Genomic DNA, 20,495 nt, shown 5'->3' with positions numbered 1-20,495 from the left:
GCAATACTAAGCTCAAACATTTTAGGACCTTTAAATGAAAAGAGAAAAAAGCTTACACCAGAACTCTTGAAATTGTGTACAGCAGTTGCATTAAGGCCACATTTAAAACAAAATATTTTTACCCGTAATGTTTATTAAACAACCTTTGCAAGGGATTCATTTTCCTATCTCTGTAAAGGACAATTTTTGATGTTATTACAAATCTAGTCACTATTAGAACACTTTTTGAAAATGCTTTTCTTTGTGTAAAAATGCGTGATGTACGGAAAGTAGAAATGGTTTAAACTGCTTTTAAATGTTTTATTAAGTTACATTAAAATTCTAAAGCATTTCTCATTCAACTTTAAATTTACAAAACTCTGATACAGTAGTACATAATTTGCTATGGGTATCGTTTTAACAACTATGTAAAGCATAGTAGAACTACATGTATGCATAAAAAATACAAAAGTCAAATAATACTGAGATACGATACTGAATGTGGTACCGTGGTTAAAAACTTTTAATAAAAAAAAAAAAAAAAAAAAAAAAAAAAAAAAAAAAAAAAGGTGCATCTTGCACGTTTTCCGTGTGTGTGTGTGTATGCGCGAGTTTGACTACATTGTGCAGGTTCCCAGCCACTGGCCCCTTTGCTGGTAAATGCTAGGCTCGTCCATGCTTACAACTGTGGTCCATACTGCGGCAGTAGCAGAAGGCTTTGAAGAAGCGGCAGTAGCAGGTGTCACAGGAGTCGCAGCAGGGAAGCTGGTGTCCAAGGCAGGACTGCTGGTGTGGAATACAGCGTCCAGGAGAGCGGGTCCCTCTTCTCTGCAACTGTACTGTGTAAGCAACCTCCTGTGGGTACTGGATAAAAACAGCACAGACAATATACATGTTATACATACACATTTAGTGAATACTGTACAGCTGCATAATTTCCATAGGAAAGTACAATGGGAAACTCTTTAGAAGCAGCAACTGAGCCTAAAAACTTTAAGATCAATTCCAAGTTTCACCTAAAGGAGTATACAAGCACATAAGGCTATAGAGCATTTTCAGGGATGATTTGTGACCTCATTACTTGATAGCCGATTGCCATCAAATCTTCATAGCAATGCCCCAACATCTAACAAAGCCTTCCTGTTATTTTTGATTCAAGAAATTTTGGATGAGCCGTATCTGACCAATCTCTTTCATAATTTATTTCAAACTCATCAGCTAATATACAATCTTATGTTCTGGGTCAAATGGGCAAAGGGAAGTATGAGATCTCCAGTACTGAGATAATGAGTACCTGTTTTACAGGAAGTGTGGATATAGCAGAATACAGACTACAGTTAATTTTTTTAAAATGGTCAGTCATTTCACTAAATGCATTGCACCAAATATTATAATACCGCTTTTAGGATTTTATTAATGGCCACTCTGCCATTCTCACTCTATCCACTCCTGGGGCATCATTACTAATTCCCTAGATGAAGGGGTAAATTTTGTTCCTGAGGTCAGTAAACATTTAACATTCAGCGGTGTGCAGCATGTACAGGTGTTATTTTTATCACTAGAAATTCTGGATAGTAATCTATATATAAAGCCTAGACCATTAAGCCAACCATTTGAACGCCCCATAAAGAATTTATAGGACATGTTTTTTAAAATAGCACCAGAATGAGTTCAACTTAAACAATAAGGTGTCTACATAGCAAGTTATGAATGGATCCTTGGTACAAAAAATAAACTTTCCACCCCACCCCCTCAGACAAGCATGTTTATCTGCCCTAAAATTAAACAGAGTATAATGCATTATGCAAAAAGGAGCATGGCTAGTTTTAAATGGGAGTAAATCCTACTTCATCATAGGAACCAGAATCCATTAGCAGTTGTTCTTCCTGTGAGTCAATTCTTGGTCGTACAGGTTCCACGCCAGGAACAGAGTCTTGAACAGCTACAAAACAGTCAAAACAATATTTGAACATTTCAGTTTAAAGTTTAAATCATGATCATGCATTAAACATCATGTAACTAATAAGATAATCCAATGCCATCCATTCATCTGAAACCGCTCATCCAGTTCAGGGTTTCGGTGGGTCCAGAGGCTACCCAGAATCATTGGGGGCAAGGTGGGAACACACCCTGGAGAGGGCACCAGTCCTTCAAAGAGGGACACCTATGGACACTTGAATCGCCAATCCACCTACCAAATGTGTGCTTTTTGGACCGCAGGAGGAAAACAGAGCACCTGGAGGAAACCCACACAGACACAGGGAGAACACAATCTCCTCACAGACAGTCACCCGGAGCAGAACTTGAACTCATAACCTGGAGCTGTGTGATTGCAACATTACCTGCTGCACCACTATCATCCAACACACTAAGAAGTTATTAAAATGAACCTGCCTCTAAAATTAACAAAATTACAATTTAAACCAGTCCATTTATAGAGAGAAAAACATACTGAATGATTTGTTCACAGACTTCCAAATTATCATCATTAAACATACACTTAAAACTGAGAAGACATGTGGGTGACATGTAGGGTTTTATTCACCAGTAAGTGAATCTCATTTAGCCAGAAAGGTTAAACCCAATGTTGAGAGTTGTCCAATAGGAGTGCTCCTCATCTCATTTCCTATTAGACAAGCTTGACATCAGGTTTATGTCATCTGGCTCAACTGAAAAATCCTGCATTGTAGAATACCACCCTGATTGTTTAGATAGCAAATGAATATATTTACTTGGAGACACTGCAACTGTTTACATCATACGTAAAAGAGAATGGCTTGTACAAAGTGGCAGTTCTATTAACTTTTTATGAGCTTGAAAAATTACTTCAGAATAATAACAGAAGTCTGAATACATCACTAGCAGCAAGAAAAGAATGTAGATTTTTTTATTTCCCATGCTTTCTACAATCATATTTGGTCTAAATACACATCACTTACTAATGTCTGAGAAATAGGAACTGTCTGTTCTCTTCATAGTTGGACGCGTGTCCTCCATGCGGGTAGTCCGGATGAGGCTGGACGCCACATTCACCATGCTCAGACTTATCCAGCAGTAGATTGCAAGACTCAGCATTGTCAAAGATCCAGTGTCCTTCACTTTCACAACCTTTTAAAATAAAAGCAACTACAAACTACACTTCATGACACTGCATTAAAATATCTAGACTCTAGAAAATATGGTCTGACAAAAATAATCAGCCATCAACATAGAAGTCATTTGATTCAACAGTTAATAGGTCACATAAAAATACACTGATTTAAATGGGCCCAGTTATTCCTAAGCATAAAGCATGGTATAAAGATTCATATTCATAAAGCCCCCTGCAGCCAAAAGCCAAGCCGTTTGTATAATGCTGGTTTCCCAGAAGCAGATTAGAAGAAGTTCTAAATCATGAACAAATTAACAAAAATACAAGAAAAGCCACAAACAATGAACATGAGTCTGGGATTTAGCCCAAGAAACCTCTTATATGAGGCTTAAAGCTGACTGAAGCACACAATAACATGTTTACTCAGAAGCATAAGTATATGTGCATGTATTTATGTAGGCATGCCTTTTGTCTCTCCATATGTGTATGTCTCATACCTGCAGTATTCCTGATCCTTTGTTAAGGGTGTGTGCAACTCTCAGCTTTATAAAAGTCTCAGAGTTTGGAGGAGGGCCACATGATCCTAATCAGGGGAGGGGGGGTGTGGTCTCTAATGCCTGTTTTCAGACACACACACACAAACAAACTACCTATATTGGTATTACTTTCCTGATGTTGGCTATATGCTCAGTTCAGTTAACATCTACAGCAAATTCAGCTAAAAAAAGTTGGGGTGTTTTGTAAACTGCAATAAAAACAAGAATCTGTGATGTATTCATTCTCAAGTTCAGATGCATGAGAAAATGTAATGCTACTGTGACAAATACAGCTACGTGGATTCAGGAAAAATTAGCACAGTCTGTAACAGCATCATTCTATGTGACTTCAAGGAGAAAGGCATATATCAATTCTTTGCAGAAGCACCATGGGAAGTTCTTTAAACCCAAGCTCTGAGAACTGGGCTTGGTACAGGTTGGTTGCCTTGTGAAGGATGGGCACCCCCTCCAGGGTGTGTTCCCAAATTGTACCCAGTGATTCTGGGTAGGCTCTGGACCCACAGTGACTCTAAACTGAATAAACGATTCCAGAGAATGAATGAATGAATGCCTGGAGTCCAGATGTGTCATCAAGAAGAGAAGAGAGAAAACAATGACCAGAGACATTTGAGCAGCTGGAGTCTTGTATTACACAAAAATATGTAATAATTCCAATTTTAAAACAGCAACAATTAGTATCCTCAGTTCCCAAATCATTAAAAAAGGCAACTAAATGGAAAGTAATATGACACCTTGGTAAAATGAACATTCCCCTGTTGCAACTTTTTTGGAGTGAGTTTTAAATGAATATATTTTATAAGTTCATCAGTGAAATCATAGGAAACATTGCTTTGTACATTTGTCAGCTAAATAAGCTCCTAGAGAACTGACACATCAGTGATTTATGGTTTTCTTGATTTTCTGAAAATATGGTTGTAATTCATAGACAAGCAAAATACCACAAAACTAATCCTTTAAAGATATAATATAATATATAACTTTAGCAAACAATACTTATGAAAGTTACCATTTGTTAGTCTCATAATTAACCATTTTATGCTTAGGTGGATGTTTAATACAGATTTAGTATAGAATCAAATTTTCACAATTTGCCCCTTTTGTATGGTGATATGAAAAAATATTTGCCCCTTCCTATTTTGCATACTCCATATTGCCAAACGTTTGTGGACACCACATCAAACATTGCTCCTGAAGATTATAATATGTAGTTTGTCTCTCTTGGCTGCAGGAGCAATTTACACTAATCTAAGATGGCTTTGGACTAGATGATGGAACATTTCTATGAAGATCTGCTTCTGCCATGTTGACATTAGTGAGGTCAGGACAGGAATGGTTGCTTTTTAAAATTTTCATTGTTATTATTATTATTTTCATCTTTCCAATGCCCCTTTTAAGAATCCAGAAAACAATGTGTGTGTGTGTGTGTGTGTGTGTAGACCTCTCAGAGAACAAAATGACCATTTAATTTCTACACTTCCGTTTATTGCTGCTTGGTAAACACTGCAGTAGAAGAAGCATTGAAGTTAATACATCCTCCATGAGCTGGTGACTCTGGTAGGTCTTTTTAAATCAGTGACGCAGTAAAGCATCCAAGCTCTGCAAATACAGGGAACAAGCAATAAATTTCCATGGGTCTGCACATCAACTTCAATCAGTCCTGCTCCATAATGCTTGTTTTAATCAGAATTGGGGTAATGGAAAGGAAATATGGGGAAATAGATATTGATGAGTAATATATGATGTGAGCACTAAGTAGGATTGAATTAAGATGCTTAAAACATTGTGTCCCAGTCAACACAAGCCCCCATGTTTGTCATGCTCTGTTCTGTTGTATGTGAATATTTGGTGTGTCTGGTCAAGTGACTTGTTTGGTCAATTTTCAAAGTAAATGTAAGTATAAATCCTCTACAGAGAACACAGTCCAGCTCATTTATGGACAATTGCTGTTTGCTAAAATTATACTGCAAACAAGAATAAAACATAATATATCCGGTGCAAAAGTTTATATTCTATGTTTTGTGTTTTTTTTTTTCTTTTCCAGTATTTGTTATATTAAACTCAACATATAAATTAAACCTTGCTGGAAGATTACATTTTTAAATATTTACTCTATAAAGGGTGTGATAACTTTCAGTTAGAAATTAACAAAATAAATAATTTAATCTATTTGCATATATAATTATACTATCATATTTATTATTATTGTTATCATCATCCAAATCATTATCATCATTCAAAATTACTTCAAGTAAAATCTTTTTACATTAACTGAAACGGAATTTTGTTTTGTTTTGTTATTTATATCTTACCTGTGTAAAGTTTCTTTTCTGAAAATAAAAGGATTTTACTGGCTACAAATTGTGTTCTTTACTTGTAATTATATAATACTGAAGCTTGATAACCATGATATGGACAATTACCAGGGACTGCATGCTTCTGTGTTTAAATAGAGCAAGCTTTTACTGAGACTACATTAAGATGATTTCACTTAATTTCTTGTTCAAAGAAAAAATGAGTAACTTGAATTTCTGCACTTACGGTTATTTTGGTGGAACAGCAAGTCAATATCATTTCTTGGTATAGTGCATTTAGCAAACAGCAATAGCATCACAATCATTTCCTATACTTGTTTGATTTATTTAAGCTATATGCTTTTAATGTTTGTAAACAATAAACAAATAAAAGGTAATATTAAAAAGGGACTCTTACTGAAACTTTATGAACACAAAAGCATGCACAACAGGAAAGAAAAATCCTGTAAAACCAGTGCTCCTTACCTTGTTTATGGTATTGTGATCTTTTTATTATATCAATTATTATAGATATATATTTAACATTTATTATTATTACTAAAATGTATTACTATTATTACATACTATTATACTTATTTTGATTTCCTTTATTTTTGATGTGTTTTATTTTACTGGAGTCTTCTGATGTTTACGTTGTATTTGCATTTATGCTTGTTTTAACTTTTTTTCTTATTCTAGCACCGTTTCCATTTATTTTCTTTAGAATAACAGGATCACAAAGCCAATACATCACATCTACATTTATAATTTCGCGTGCATGTGGATTACTTAATCTCCCCAGTTTGTGGAAACCGTAGGCCTTGAGTTCAGAAATCCTAAACAATTAGAGAATTTGCTGGATTGTATACCACAGAAAGGAATTTAATTCTAACTTTATTGTATTCCCATGTTGTTCTTTTGCGAGAAAAAAAAGAATAGGGGAAAAGTCTTATGTGTACAACCACCTCTCAACAACATTTAACATAAAAAAAACTTTAGAAAGAAAGCCTTCTATCGTAAGTAACCTGAGGTCTCGTACGTCACTGTGGTCAGATGGTTGGTCCGTCACATGACTGGGTTTTTCAGCTGTATTCACCTCAGCGCCGCGAAGACTCGGGCTCTGTTTTTCAGGCATAAATCCACCCTGTTCATCCTCCAATATGCCTTTCTCGGAGTTGTATTTTAACGTGGATAATGGCTATTTGGAGGGGCTGGTGAGAGGATTTAAAGCCGGTATTCTCTCTCAGGGAGATTATCTCAACCTCGTTCAGTGTGAAACGCTGGAAGGTGAGAATCTGCTCATTAGCCAGTTAACTTTAACAGTAATAGGGCCTTAACGCTAACATTATGAGGGAAAGATTCCTTCCATAATCGTCTTACTATAGTTTGTTTTCTCAATTAAATTATAAAGGTCGGTTCCAGACGTAAACATTTTACCTTTCATCTACATTTCTAGCTCAGCTTCGAGGTTCAAACGTTAGCTTGCTAGCAGAATTTTTCATTCCACCTTAAATGGTGCCGCAGTCCAATTCTGAAGCTTAAGGCCCGAGGCTCTGCAGAGACATTTAAGGTGGAAATAAAAATTCCAATAAGATGTAAAATTTTAAGATAACCATAATGTGGTTTCCTCGTTGACGTCTTAATGTCGCTTAAGATGGGGATTCATGTACCTGGCGTCTGTTTTGCTTCCAAAGGTTAATTTTTTTTGTTTGTATAGTTGAGTGTCTTGAAGCATAATGTTAACCAAATATGTAAGGTTTAGCTACTGATTTGCAGAGCTAAAGCGCTAGCTGTGACAGATTCAGCAGGTATGCTCTGTAGCCCTAATTTGACAGCTATTAAAAATAATATTTTTTATTGTGGCAGGTATAAATAAGCAAACAAACGAGTGTTTATTTCAGTTTATCAGTCGTTTTCCAAGCTTTTCGTGTAGCATGCTAACTGGTCATGTGATATGGGACATGGCTCCACAGTCATGTTCCATACTGTAAAATGTCAGCCAAATGGATGTAAATCCTTGTATTGAACCTCATTCAAATAATCAAGACCGAAGACGGCTTTAATCTCAGCAGAAATTAAGATTTTATATATGTATATTTATTTAAATGTGTTAAATATATTAATATCACAGTAAATAGTTAAAACATGACTTTGTGCAGATTAGTTTCCATATGTTGACTGGGAAGCAAATTATTATTTTGGAATTGTTTAATGATTAATCAAACTCTTATTTCAAGAAAACATAGACATGTCATTCCGATAATGACCCTTTAAAGCAGCAGCCTACCCTGCTTCTTTCTGAATCACTGGAACCTTTTTCTAGTCATCACTTTGAGGAACTGGAAACAGTTATATCACAACTTTGGAAAAAGCATATACATCTTTCTTTTTCTCAGACAAAAATCAACTCTTTCAACATCTCCCAACTCAACACTGACATTTTATAATTGCCTAGAAATCTGATATGCTGATTTGATTAGAATTTTTAAAGGCTAAGCACCACTTAATGGACCTCCATGAATATTTCACATTATTTTAGTTACTGACATATATAAGTATGAATTAAAATGAAAATAGCAGCTTAATTTTCTTTAAAACTGACAATTTTATTCAATTGACGGAAAAACCAGAGCTCGCTACGGAAATTCTTGAACGCAACCGTGACGTCACTGGTGGACAACAGCTGAACAACGCCGCGGTAAAACACCGTTATGACTGACTGTTATGACAGTATCTAGCTAAATAACCAACATTATTCATGACAATAGTCTAGCAATAAGCTAAACTCAAATGTAGAGGTACCGTTATTCTTGTAAATGTGATCGAAATCGAACTCGAATTCATCCGACACTATAAACCTCCGTAATGCAGCTACATAGCCGAGTATAATCTGAGCCCCCGAGTTTAGCAAGTCAAGCTAACATTAACTAACACCAACTAAAACAGGCGAAGTAAGTTTTAACACCCCCAAACAGTCTTTTAAACCTTATTTCTTGAATTAGTAAGAAATAACATGTTTTCTGACTATCAATAAACAAAAGTTAGGAACTCAAATTCCACTGTATTTATTTATTTGACACTTTCATATAGCTGGTGCTTAGCCTTTAACCCATGTCCTTTTTGGACTAGTCTTGGTTTTTTGTTTGTTTTTTTGTTCGTTTTTATTAATTATTATAATTTTTTATGGCTTTCTGGTGTTCTCAGATTTGAAGCTGCACCTGCAGAGCACCGACTATGGAAGCTTTCTAGCTAATGAGGCTTCTCCTCTCACTGTATCGGTGATAGATGATAAGTTGAAGGAGAAAATGGTGGTTGAGTTCCGCCACATGAGGAACCAGTCATATGAGCCACTAGCCAGTTTCATGGATTTCATCACGTGAGTAATATGCAAGTTAAAATGTTAGTTAATCATACAGTCTCAGTTGCTGTTTTTGTCCTTGTTTTGTGTTGCCTTTTATGATTTACCTAATGTGAATAAGTTAAGTGTTGTATATGAATGCTTCTGCAACACCTAAATATTATAGCAAAGTTATATTAACCTTATACATGAGTTAGTTGTGCTACATTACCAGCTGCATTTTGCATTTGATGGTGTATGTTATTTGATTGGATAAGAGCATCTACTAAATGCTGTAAATGTTTATAAAGTTATTTACTTGGGTGCAAATAAAGGTATTAAGTCTTCTTTTCCTATTTATACCTATACTTTATTAAGAATTTTGTTCACCTTTTTTTGTTTCCCATTTGGCATTAAGCCTTATTTAAATTAGCTGTTAAAAATAAAACAAAATTTAATTATTTATTTACTTTTTCATAGAAGCTTGTATTTTGCAGCTAAATGAACACAATAACAAAAAGGGTACATTCCTAACATGTTAGAAAAGTTTTTTCTAATGTATGAAAATTTTGTTCTAATGTTTTCCCTAAAAGTTGATAGTTTGTTAAAAAGCATTTAGTATAGAAGAGCAGAGAATTCACAAATCAGATTCTGTTTGCACTAACAAACAGTATAGATATGAATGGCATTCAGTGGCTTTAAGATGAAATATTTACTGAACCATATAGTAAGTAAAGGATTCAATTAATAATGTATTTTTAGTGACAGTCCTACTATTCTTTAACACATCCTCAGTATTTGTGTACATATGCTTAATTGCCTAGCTAACAAGCACTCTTGATAGAGCATAAAAACAGTTTAGAAAACATCAAATGTGTAAAAGCACAATACTTATTTAGTTGAGATTAATCAGCTGTCCAGCTAACAGCTGTGTTCTTCCCCTGGTTTGTGAAAATCAGAGGTGTGATTAGCTGCTTATAATTTTTCTTTAATTTGCTTCAAAACTAAAAAAAAACAAATAGACAAGTTGCCAGTGTATTCTCTCTGTTACTGCTTATTTTGATGTTTCTGAGCATAATTACACCAGGACTGAGCTACATCGCCTGCTGTTGTGCATTCACTGCCTTTCAGGAGTGAATCTTTTCTATTCCGACAGAGCTTTATTTAAATTGCTTTACAAGCTAAGATGCTCACTAGATTTTTCTCTATTATTGCAATTAAAGTAAACTAAATATAAAAATAATTAATCAAAATATAACTTAAGTAAAATAAACTACTGTGAATTAAATTTACTCAAAAATGTACAATTACAAAAAAGTCCCTGGGAACCCTCTAAACAGAATAGAAATATGATAAATCTCTCCTCAAAAATTACCAGCACGGCTCTCCTCTCAATGTAGAATGGGCAGTCCTAAAAGTGGGAAACTGCTTACCATGACCAATCACAAGGCTACTATAGCCCCGCCTCCTCTCTGAGCTGATGAGACCGGTGAGCTAAAGCTTAGAAGCCAGCGTTTCATGTGTGGCTTTGCTGGCTGCCCATCCAGCAGTAAACAGGATAAAGACCTCGGGCTGGGTGCACAAAACACCTCGTGTTAAGATTTTCCTTAAAGTCAAAGTTAAGGTTTCATTAAAAATACAATTGGTTGCACAAAAAACCCTAAGTCCTTTCCACAATGTTTCCTTAAAAGCTCACTTATGTATTTAAGTTTTTTTTTTTTTCTCCTTACCTTTGTCTTATCCTTTAAGGAATCCTTAAAGTCTGCACAAAACACCTTAGCAACCCAATTAAGCTAAATCACTTAAGGTACCTCTGACTGCTCTCTGATTTTATGCTACGGAATCCTTCCAGTCAGTAATAGACGAGGTATTTCATGCTCATAAGCCAACAGTGTGCCGCATCATTCGCCCTTGTCTGTCTGCTGAAATTTGTGAGCTGGTACAGGAGAGGAAATAACAGGTATCACAGTGAGTGCATGTAAACACCGGTTTCTATGGAAACAATAGAATTTTACTCCCATAAAAAATCTGTTAGTGCAGTAAACATCTTAACACATTTCCTTATGTAGAGAAACCTTTAAGGGATACTCTGCAACACCCTTAAGTAAATCCCTCAGCTAAGGAGAAATTAAGCCTTTAGAGTCATACTTAAGGGGGAAAACTTAAGGGGTTTTTTTGCAACCGGCCCCTGACCATCTTTAAGGTATCATTACACAGTCCATTGCCAACCATGAGCGCAAATGATTGTTCCCAGAACTTCTAAATCATCTTTGAACTCCTCATCCTTATGTTTGTACATGTATGACTGTATAATGCCAATTCTACGTGCATGTGCCTTTTAATTGTGTATCTTGTGTAAAATGACAATCGCAGTTCAGAGTAAAAACCTAGGGAAAAAAACCTGCTACCACTCTGTCTTGTGGCTGTGTGTTGCTATGGTAACGTAAACAGCATTCTGTTCTCCAGTGATAGAGAGCTGTCAGTCACTCACTGTCATTAGTATTGGACCACACCCACACCATTCTCAGACAGCTCTGAGGAGTGTATTTTGGTCATATGTGAGGAGAGGTTTATCATTTTTCTGTTTTGTGTTTTTTTTATTTCAACTTTGCTGAACCTTTCACAAAATGCCCATCTAAATATATGTGTGTGTAATATATATATGTGTGTGTGTGTGTGTGTGTGTGTGTGTATATATATATATGTATGTATGTGTATGTGTGGTGAAATTCTCATTTTTTTCTTTCTCTTGTGCTTCAACTGATGAAAACAGCTAGAATATTATGACTAACATTGTTTTTTAATTTGTACTGCAGTTACAGCTATATGATAGATAATGTCATTCTCCTCATCACGGGCACTCTACACCAGAGAGCCATCTCAGAGTTGGTACCCAAATGCCATCCACTTGGCAGCTTTGAGCAAATGGAGGCGGTTAACATTGCTCAGACCCCTGCTGAACTCTACAATGCAATCCTGGTTGATACACCTCTAGGTGAGAATTCATCTCAAAATATGAGTTATTAAAAGACAATCACAGCAATTTATAAGATTTCTTTTTGTCTTTGTAGTAAACTGCTAAATAAACACACATTGTATTTTTTCATGATGTGGAAAGGGACTGCCTGGCATGAAACATCTTGTTGAACACAGTTTTAGGCAGCCTTGGAAACGAGACAGCAGTCCAACATGTCATTTTATCTAGACCTTAAGCACCAACTCATTGAATCACAGATGCCTTCTGCAATCTACGTTATTATATCTTTTTCCGTTTAATGTACTGTCAAATTAGGACAGGAATATACATTAGAATAAACAATTCAGTATAACGCATCAAAAGATTACACATGCAGCTCATCTGGGTAAAGTGCAGAAAAATTCTGGGTTGCTGTGCATGTGTGAAAGGGGCTTAGGTTTATATGAACCAGCTCCTCTTAGTTGTATGCAATTTTATATATATATTTTTCCATGTTCACTTACGTGCAGGTGTTACCATTTTAACCATTGTATGTGATTTGAATGGGGCCGGGTGTGGGGTGCATGCCCTCCAACTCTTCCTTAAATCCTTTTTTTAAATTATTATTATTTTTTTTTTAATCTTAAGGCTGTTAGTAATAATTGGTCTGCGCCTTCTAAATGATTATCAATTATCTGCTTTTTATTTCAGCTGCTTTCTTCCAAGATTGCATCTCAGAGCAGGATTTAGATGAGATGAATATTGAGATTATTCGTAACACCCTCTATAAGGTTATACAGCTTATATTCACATTTTCACATATGTAATGTGTATTAAAACTGTGAATGAGCCATATATCCTCTTTTTGGTTTTCCAGGCTTATCTTGAAGCTTTCTATAAATTCTGTACCAACCTAGGTGGGACAACAGCAGATACAATGTGCCCTATTCTGGAGGTGAGTTGATTATTTGCTTCAAGGCCTTATACAACATTGTTTGTGAGAATTTACTCAAATAGCTTAAATTGTACTTGCAATTAAGATCTGTGCTCCAAGGGGCTCTTGTATAGCTGTTCATCCAATGATGGACTGGATACAACCACATATGCCCTCTAGCGGATGTGTAACTAGGATGTATCATAATTTAACTGAAAACTCTGTAAAGCCTGTTACTGCAATATGGGACAGGGAATTTGCCCCCTTAAATTTTACCTCAGAATACTTTACACCTTATAGAAGATCATGATGTTTATACCTGTGACTACTTTGCTTTGCTGCATCTTCTGTGCAGTCCAGTCACCTATGTTTATTGTGAGCATAACTGAGAGAGCTCTGTTAATGCAGATTTGAGCAACACTAATTGCTCTCTGTGTTGTATGTAGGATACAGTGAATATTTTAGGATATTCTTAAAGAACAGTGTAAGGTTTCAGACATTGAACAATTCAGCTTTGTCTCAGAAAAATATTGAGGATTTTTTGTGAAAAAAAACTTATAGAATTAAATGAATAAAGACATAATATATTAAAATGAAAATTAATTAATTAAATGCTTCATTTAATAATTACATTTTGAAATAATAGCTTACATAATTTTGTTATTTATATAATCTTTATTATTATTATTATTATTATTATTATTTAAATCAGTTAATTACTTAATTATTTATATATTTATATCATGCAACCTTGCACCGTGAAATAATTAAATCTGTCAACATCACCCATCATCTGCAAGTGGACGGGCCTAACCCTGATCGAGTCCAATTGATAGCCTGCTGTTGGCTAAAACAAGGATCTTTTTCTACCTAGCTAGCATTAACTACAGACTGTCGGGTGCTGGGGTGGAACCTGATGAAGTGTAAGATAAAGGAACTGCAGGGGTGTATTTTAAAGCCTCTTAAATTTGCAGCCTCCCTTATGAGTTCATTTTGCCCTCTTAAAACGTTAGTAGACGGAAAAATGAATCTTACATACGTAATCAATCTCTTGCCTTACTGCGCAATCTAGTCAATCAATCTGACTGGATCAGAGTTAGGCCCATCCTCTGACGGATGACAGATTTATTTATTTCATAGTGCAAGGCTGAAAAGCACATGAAATAAATATATAAATAGTTAAATAATTAATTAAATGATTTAACAAATACAACTAAAAAATATTTAAAATGCACTTTGAAATAATGATTAAATAAATCAGGTGAATGTAAACTAAAAACCTTAAATGGTGGTAAAGTTTAGGTAACCTTTAAGAACAGCATGCACAATGTTCCTCATCCATTGAAAGTATATGTGTGAAAATGTACTGTTTTAGTTCTTCAAACAACTTTGTTCTTTAACAACTCTTCCCCATTGTCCTTGTTTAGTTTGAAGCAGACAGGAGGGCATTTATCATTACCATCAACTCCTTTGGAACAGAGTTGTCGAAGGAGGACCGTGCAAAACTCTTCCCACACTGTGGAAAGCTCTATCCAGAGGGACTGGCCCAGCTAGCACGTGCTGATGACTATGAACAGGTCAAAGCTGTGGCTGACTATTACCCTGTAAGTACCCATTGGTAGGCATATTTCTGAATATCCCAAAAACAAAACAGACAGGCCTTCAAACTAATGATTTATTGTTCATTTTTGGAAACACTTCTATAAAACCATAAGGCATATATTCTTAGATGCTGTTTCAGATCATTCTTGAATTAAATCCATTTGAGTTATAAATTAAGCAATTTCTACTTTTGAATTCATTGTGGAAACTAAACATTTGTCTTTAAATTATTCAACCATTCACAAGTTAGAGCTTCACCTGGGACATATAATGTAATTAACACATTCCCAGGTGTATATAAAAAGAACCCCAGCACACCAGACTTTCATGTTAAGTGCAACCTGACCTCTGACAACATGCCAGAAATTCAACCACAAACCAAAGTGCAGATAATCAAGACCTTGAAGACCAGGTCTGCTGCTGAGGTGGCAGACATCTTTAATGTTTCCAAGTGGAGAGGATAAGAAAAAGATTTCAAGAAACCAGTGACGTTCATTACGCGCCCAGGTCAGACAGATCCAAACTGTTCAAGAGGCCGTTTGTTGTTTCGACAGTGTAGGGCGAGCCCGTTTTCAACTGCAGTGGAGGTGCATGAAAAATTTGTCATGAGAAAACGCTGTATCTACAAGAACAGTTTGTCGAATTCTTTGACGCAGTGGTCTCCATGGCCAAATTAGTGCTCAGAAACCAGCATTAAACAGAAGACAACAAAAAAATCATGTTGCATTTGCCAGTGCCAACAGCTTACAGAAAGCATGGATGGTGGAAAAGTGGCAGAAGGTTGATTTTTCTGATGAATCATCCATTGAACTGCATCCCAATTGCTGCAAATACAGCAGAAGACCTGTTGGAAACCGCAAAGATTCAGCCAGAAAACAGTCAAGTTTGGTGGAGGAGAAAATCACGGTTTAGGGTTACAGCCAGTATGGGGTTGTCCGAGAGCTCTGCAGAGTGGATGGCAACATCAACCTGAAGCATCAAGACATTCTTGCTGTTCATTGCATTTCAAACCATAAGAGAGGGCAAATTCTGCAGCAGGGTGGCACTCATACTTCAGCATCCACATCAAAGTTCCTGACAGCAAAGAAGATCAAGGTGCTCCAGGATTGGCCAGCCCAGTCACCAGACATGGACATATTGAGCATGTCTGGGGTAAAGAGGAGGCTTGGAAGATGAAACCAAAAAAATCTTGATGAACCCTGGGAGTCCTGCAAGACTGCTTTCTTTACCAATCCAGATGACTTACAAATTATTTGAGTCATTGCCAAGACGTATGGATGCAGTCCTCCAAGCTCATGGAAGTCATACATGATATTAATTATTATTTCCAAGGCACCATAAATGATGTTGTCATGTTATTATAGCATGTATGTGTATTCAAAATAAAGAATGTGTAATTTCAACATTATTGGTGTATGCTACAAGACTTATGTCTAAGCAAAATCTGACCTTTCTCTTTTAATTAAATGATAAAACTCGATGAATTAAACGAAACTCATTTGGTATAATAAGCATATTCTAGAGGGCTTTGCCTTTCATATAAGCCATTTCTGATTTCATTTGATCCAACTACAATTCAAGTTATTATTTGTTGTTCCTACAACTTGGATAAGCGACAAGATTTTTATCACAGACTGTAGGATATACTCTGCTGTTTTTTATTACCAGGAATACAAACTCCTGTTTGAGGGTGCTGGCAGCAACCCAGGAGACAAAACGCTGGAGGATCGCTTCTTTGAGCACGAGGTGAGCATAAATGAGGGTGGTGGGAGGGAGGCAGAACAGGGGAGGACAATGAGGTTAGTGAGGTTAGAGGAGCAGTCTGGCAGCTCCAAAAATTCAAGCATTATTATTTGCCTTTGGCATAAAATTGCAATTGAAGCATGTATTTGGAATCCTCAAACTGAATTGCCTTAACTAAGGAAACAACACGGAGAGAAATATTCTGTAAGTGTATGTGTTCATCATCACTTTCCAGTATTTACAAAGATGGAGGTAGTATTTAAACGTTTCCAATGCTTTATAAAGATTGAAAGTAGGGGATGATGGTGTCCTAATCAGCATTTTCCAGAAGTCAAAACGTCATTCATTTAGCCCACATGTGTCAAACTCAAGGCCCGCCGTGCCATTTGATGTGACCCGCAAGAGCTTAAAAGATCCGATTGACTGCAAGCTAGTGGCCGTCGCTTCACGGGTAACATAATCGGCATGAATTGTTGGATATGGCGTTTATGATCAATGCACGCTTTTAGACTTAATTATTAATTATTCCGCCACTAATTCTAAAGCATGCATTGACCTTAAACTACATTTCCCACAATGCATGCCGATTATGTTGCCCGCTAAGTGATGGTATTCCACCATTAGATTGCAGTGTATCCTCTTCAATGTGATTTTTTTTTTTTTTTTGATTTTTTTTTTTTTTCCTCCAACAAGTGGAATTAAGAAATAGCTACAAATATTGATCCCAAAATGTTCGCAGCAAAATATATTCACAAGAGCTACAGCCCAAAACGACGCAGCTGTGAAAGCTAGCTTTATTGTAGCGGAAGAAATTGCTCACGTTTTCAGAGGGTGCATTTTTGAAGCAGTGTATGCTGAAGGTCTGTGAGCAGGTGTCTCCCGACCGGATACAGACATTTAAAAATGTCACGACCAAATTAAGGAACTCTCAGAAAACCTGGCAACACAGCTGGCCGCAGAGATGCGCAACTAACCCGACAAATTAACAGGATTTATGTTGTTAACAGAGCAACAAGCAAACGTATTTTTACATATATTCAAATATTTATAAGTTGAATAAGTAATACGTTCAGAGTTATTTAACATTAAAGAGTACTTACATTTGTTCTACATTACATTTGGTTACATTTAGTAACTTTTACACTGTCTTATAGTTAAATCTGGCCCTTTGTGGGCAACCATTATGCTGATGTGGCCCTCTGTGAAAATGAGTTTGACATCCCTGATTTAGCCTATGGGTGGAACAAAGCTCAGCATAACTGAAATGTGCACCTAAAACATGATTGTGTGTTTGAGAGCAGTTACATTCAGTAAAAATAAACAATACATTTGCAGAGGAAAACATCGTTAGCTAACAATAGGGTTTCTTTAGCTAGTGGGTGTGCTGCGGAATTTATCGTACTCCGAGCACCAAAAGAGTGCTGGTTACAGAAAATTTGTGGCAGGTGGTATTGCCATGCATTAACAGGGGTTGTGTATGTCCTCTTATGACCAATGGTCACACACCTTGCTTAGTGGTCTGACTTTGGTTGTTCTTCACACATTAAATTATGTCCAGTATTTAATTATCTCTGTTTTATTTACCTGCAGGTGAAGCTGAATAAACTGGCTTTCCTTAACCAATTCCACTTCAGTGTGTTCTATGCTTATGTGAAGCTGAAGGAGCAGGAATGCCGGAACATTGTGTGGATTGCAGAGTGCATCGCACAGAGGCACCGTGCTAAGATTGACAATTACATCCCTATTTTCTAATGGCAGACTCGCCTATTAATTCCCTCCTCCCAAATGTCATGCATTGCCTCTTATTTATAAGTACTGTACATTTGATGATTTATTTTTCTGTAATGTGTTACTTGTCTCTCTATGGTCCCTTATCTATGGAAGCAGCTTCCTTTGATTGAGGTTTTACCTTGCTTACAGTTCTCTGACCCATCTTGGATAAAATCATGCATTCCTCTTCTTGATCCCTGAAGATGAAGCATTAATTTGTCAGAGTACAGTCTGACCAGTGTGGTATAGAGACACTTTTGGAAGCTTACTATTTCATCAGAACGTACAATGCATCTGCTCTGTCTACCGAAAATTAAGCCCTCATTTTTGCCACATTTAAACGTGTGGTTGCAAATAGACCAGCTGCTCTCTCAACAAGAGGCCATTGCCACATATCAGGTCTTTCATAGCAGAAGAGCAGATTTACAGTTTGGCCTTTCGTATTTTATTATACAGATAAGTTCTATAGGTTTACTGAGATGCTGCATCTTCACAAGCTCCTATAATTCAATAGAACCTCTCCATGATGGAGAAATCAAGCCCGAAAAATTGAATAAAAGTAAAAATGAATAAGACACAGAGGCTTGCATGATCTACTGATTAAAACATTCCACTATTTTAACTTGTCTGTGCACAGCTTCCTAATTAAATCCTTTTAATTTCAGAACATTTTCCAATTCTAAACTTGTTTTAAAAACATAGCGCTGTCCCTTTTGTAAAGCATATGATTCCTTGGTCATTTGTAATGTTCGTTATCCCACTGTACTGTGTGTTTATCTTTTACAATGCAATGAAGCAAATATCAGATGAGAAGCAAACGTTTCTGTTAAAATGTTGCTCTTCATAATGTATGAACACCTGATTCTGTGTATTTGAAACTGAAATCAATGTGAACTGTGCTTTTTTGTTTTCCTTTTTTTTTTTTTTTTTTTTTTTTTGTAAATTAGTGTTGAAATAGTGCAACAGTAACTTATGGTGTAGATCAAATTTTATGAATGAGGAATGCCTTGTGTGACAGTTCTGACCTATAGATGAATATAACTAGATTAAAAAGAACCTTGCATTCAGGCATCTCATGCTGTAAAAATGTTGTATTGCTGTAACCATCTTGCTTGTGTTTTGTGTTATAAATGCAAAATATATATACAGTATATTATAAGGAATATGTGTTTATAGTCTGCATTATGTTTAACATTTCTGTCTTGATATGTGCATCTGCATTTTAACTTTAACAAGCCTTTTGACTAGTCACTATATCATATTATTCAGCCTAATAATGAATTTTAAATATATTGATCTATGTTTGTGAATAGAGAATTAGTTTTGACTGTTACCTGCAGAGGGAGCCAAAACACAATAGTAGGTTTTAAATTGTTGCTTCCTGGAGGTTGCAAAATCTTATTCATTATATAATTTATGGAAAAAATCCCTTTATCTTTAAAAAGTTGTAAAAATAAAATGTTCATCTCTTGCCAATAACAAGCACAACAGTTCCCAAATAGTAAATGGCGATTAGTAACATTTACTGTTATGTACTTAAGTACAATTGTTATTCATTCATTCATCGTCTAACTGCTTATCCAGTTCAGGGTCGTGGTGGGTCGGTCCGAAGCCCACCCAGAATCACTGGGCACAAGGCAGTAACACATCCTGGAGGGGGTGGCAGTCCTTCACAGGATGAAACACACTCATACATTCACTCACACTTACAGACACTTTGGAGTCACCAATCCACCTACCAACATGTGGGTTTTATTTTATTTAATTATTTTTGGACCGTGGGAGGAAGCCAGAGCACCCGGAAGAAACACCAAACTCCTCACAGACAGTTGAACCCTCAACCTTCAGGTCCCTGGAACTGTGTGACTGCAACTACCTTCTGCACCACCGTGCTGCCTAATTGTTATTCATTACAATTTAATTTATCTTCAAATATTTATTTTAGACCAAAGTACTTCAAAATAGACCTAGCACCTAATAGATAATTTTTTACTGAATGTTCTTATGGTTAAAATGTAAGCATGGGAGATTTGGTCATCAGGTGACGTGCCACTAAAAGGGAAAGAGATGAAATCTTTATTATTACATTCGACCACGTGTTACACTAATGATGTGTGTCCTAGAAGATTTGTCCTACCTCTGAATATCATGATCATAGTTGGTGTCAAGTTGTTTTCTGTACAGTACCATTTCTTTGGGTAATTTTTAAATGGTTGGAAATTACCTCTGATAGGC

At 36.1% G+C, this 20,495-nt stretch overlaps 2 protein-coding genes across 2 annotated transcripts; one reads left to right on the top strand and one right to left on the bottom strand.

The window, feature by feature from the left end:
- Positions 1 to 553: 553 nt before the first annotated feature.
- On the bottom strand, positions 554 to 3,671 carry LOC136679495 (agouti-related protein-like). Its single transcript, XM_066658039.1, has 4 exons — positions 3,568 to 3,671; positions 2,919 to 3,087; positions 1,827 to 1,921; positions 554 to 843 (listed from the first exon to the last, which is right to left on the bottom strand). The coding sequence occupies exons 2-4, from the start codon at positions 3,052 to 3,054 to the stop codon at positions 643 to 645; spliced, it is 432 nt and encodes a 143-aa protein (XP_066514136.1). The 5' UTR covers positions 3,055 to 3,087; positions 3,568 to 3,671; the 3' UTR covers positions 554 to 642.
- Positions 3,672 to 6,982: 3,311 nt separating this feature from the next.
- Positions 6,983 to 19,545, top strand: LOC136678747 (V-type proton ATPase subunit d 1). Its single transcript, XM_066656875.1, has 8 exons — positions 6,983 to 7,205; positions 9,123 to 9,294; positions 12,072 to 12,250; positions 12,923 to 13,002; positions 13,089 to 13,166; positions 14,573 to 14,749; positions 16,416 to 16,493; positions 18,081 to 19,545. Exons 1-8 carry the CDS (start codon positions 7,079 to 7,081, stop codon positions 18,240 to 18,242), a joined length of 1,053 nt encoding a protein of 350 aa, XP_066512972.1. The 5' UTR covers positions 6,983 to 7,078; the 3' UTR covers positions 18,243 to 19,545.
- The last annotated feature ends 950 nt before the right edge of the window (positions 19,546 to 20,495 follow it).

Source organism: Hoplias malabaricus, chromosome Y (assembly GCF_029633855.1).
Source record: "Hoplias malabaricus isolate fHopMal1 chromosome Y, fHopMal1.hap1, whole genome shotgun sequence".
Taxonomy (NCBI): domain Eukaryota; kingdom Metazoa; phylum Chordata; class Actinopteri; order Characiformes; family Erythrinidae; genus Hoplias; species Hoplias malabaricus.
This window is presented reverse-complemented; position numbering and strand designations above follow the sequence as displayed.

Bases quoted from the DNA above. Each gene is read 5' to 3' on its own strand.
- LOC136678747 (XM_066656875.1), top strand. From the start codon at position 7,079: ATGCCTTTCTCGGAGTTGTATTTTAACGTGGATAATGGCTATTTGGAG. The intron at 12,251-12,922 runs GTGAGAATTCAT...TTTTTATTTCAG, and splicing joins CCTGGTTGATACACCTCTAG to CTGCTTTCTTCCAAGATTGC. The intron at 14,750-16,415 runs GTAAGTACCCAT...TTTTATTACCAG, and splicing joins CTGTGGCTGACTATTACCCT to GAATACAAACTCCTGTTTGA.
- LOC136679495 (XM_066658039.1), bottom strand. From the start codon at position 3,054: ATGCTGAGTCTTGCAATCTACTGCTGGATAAGTCTGAGCATGGTGAAT. The intron at 1,922-2,918 runs GTAAGTGATGTG...ACTGTTTTGTAG, and splicing joins TTCCTATTTCTCAGACATTA to CTGTTCAAGACTCTGTTCCT. The intron at 844-1,826 runs GTAGGATTTACT...GTTTTTATCCAG, and splicing joins ATTCTGGTTCCTATGATGAA to TACCCACAGGAGGTTGCTTA.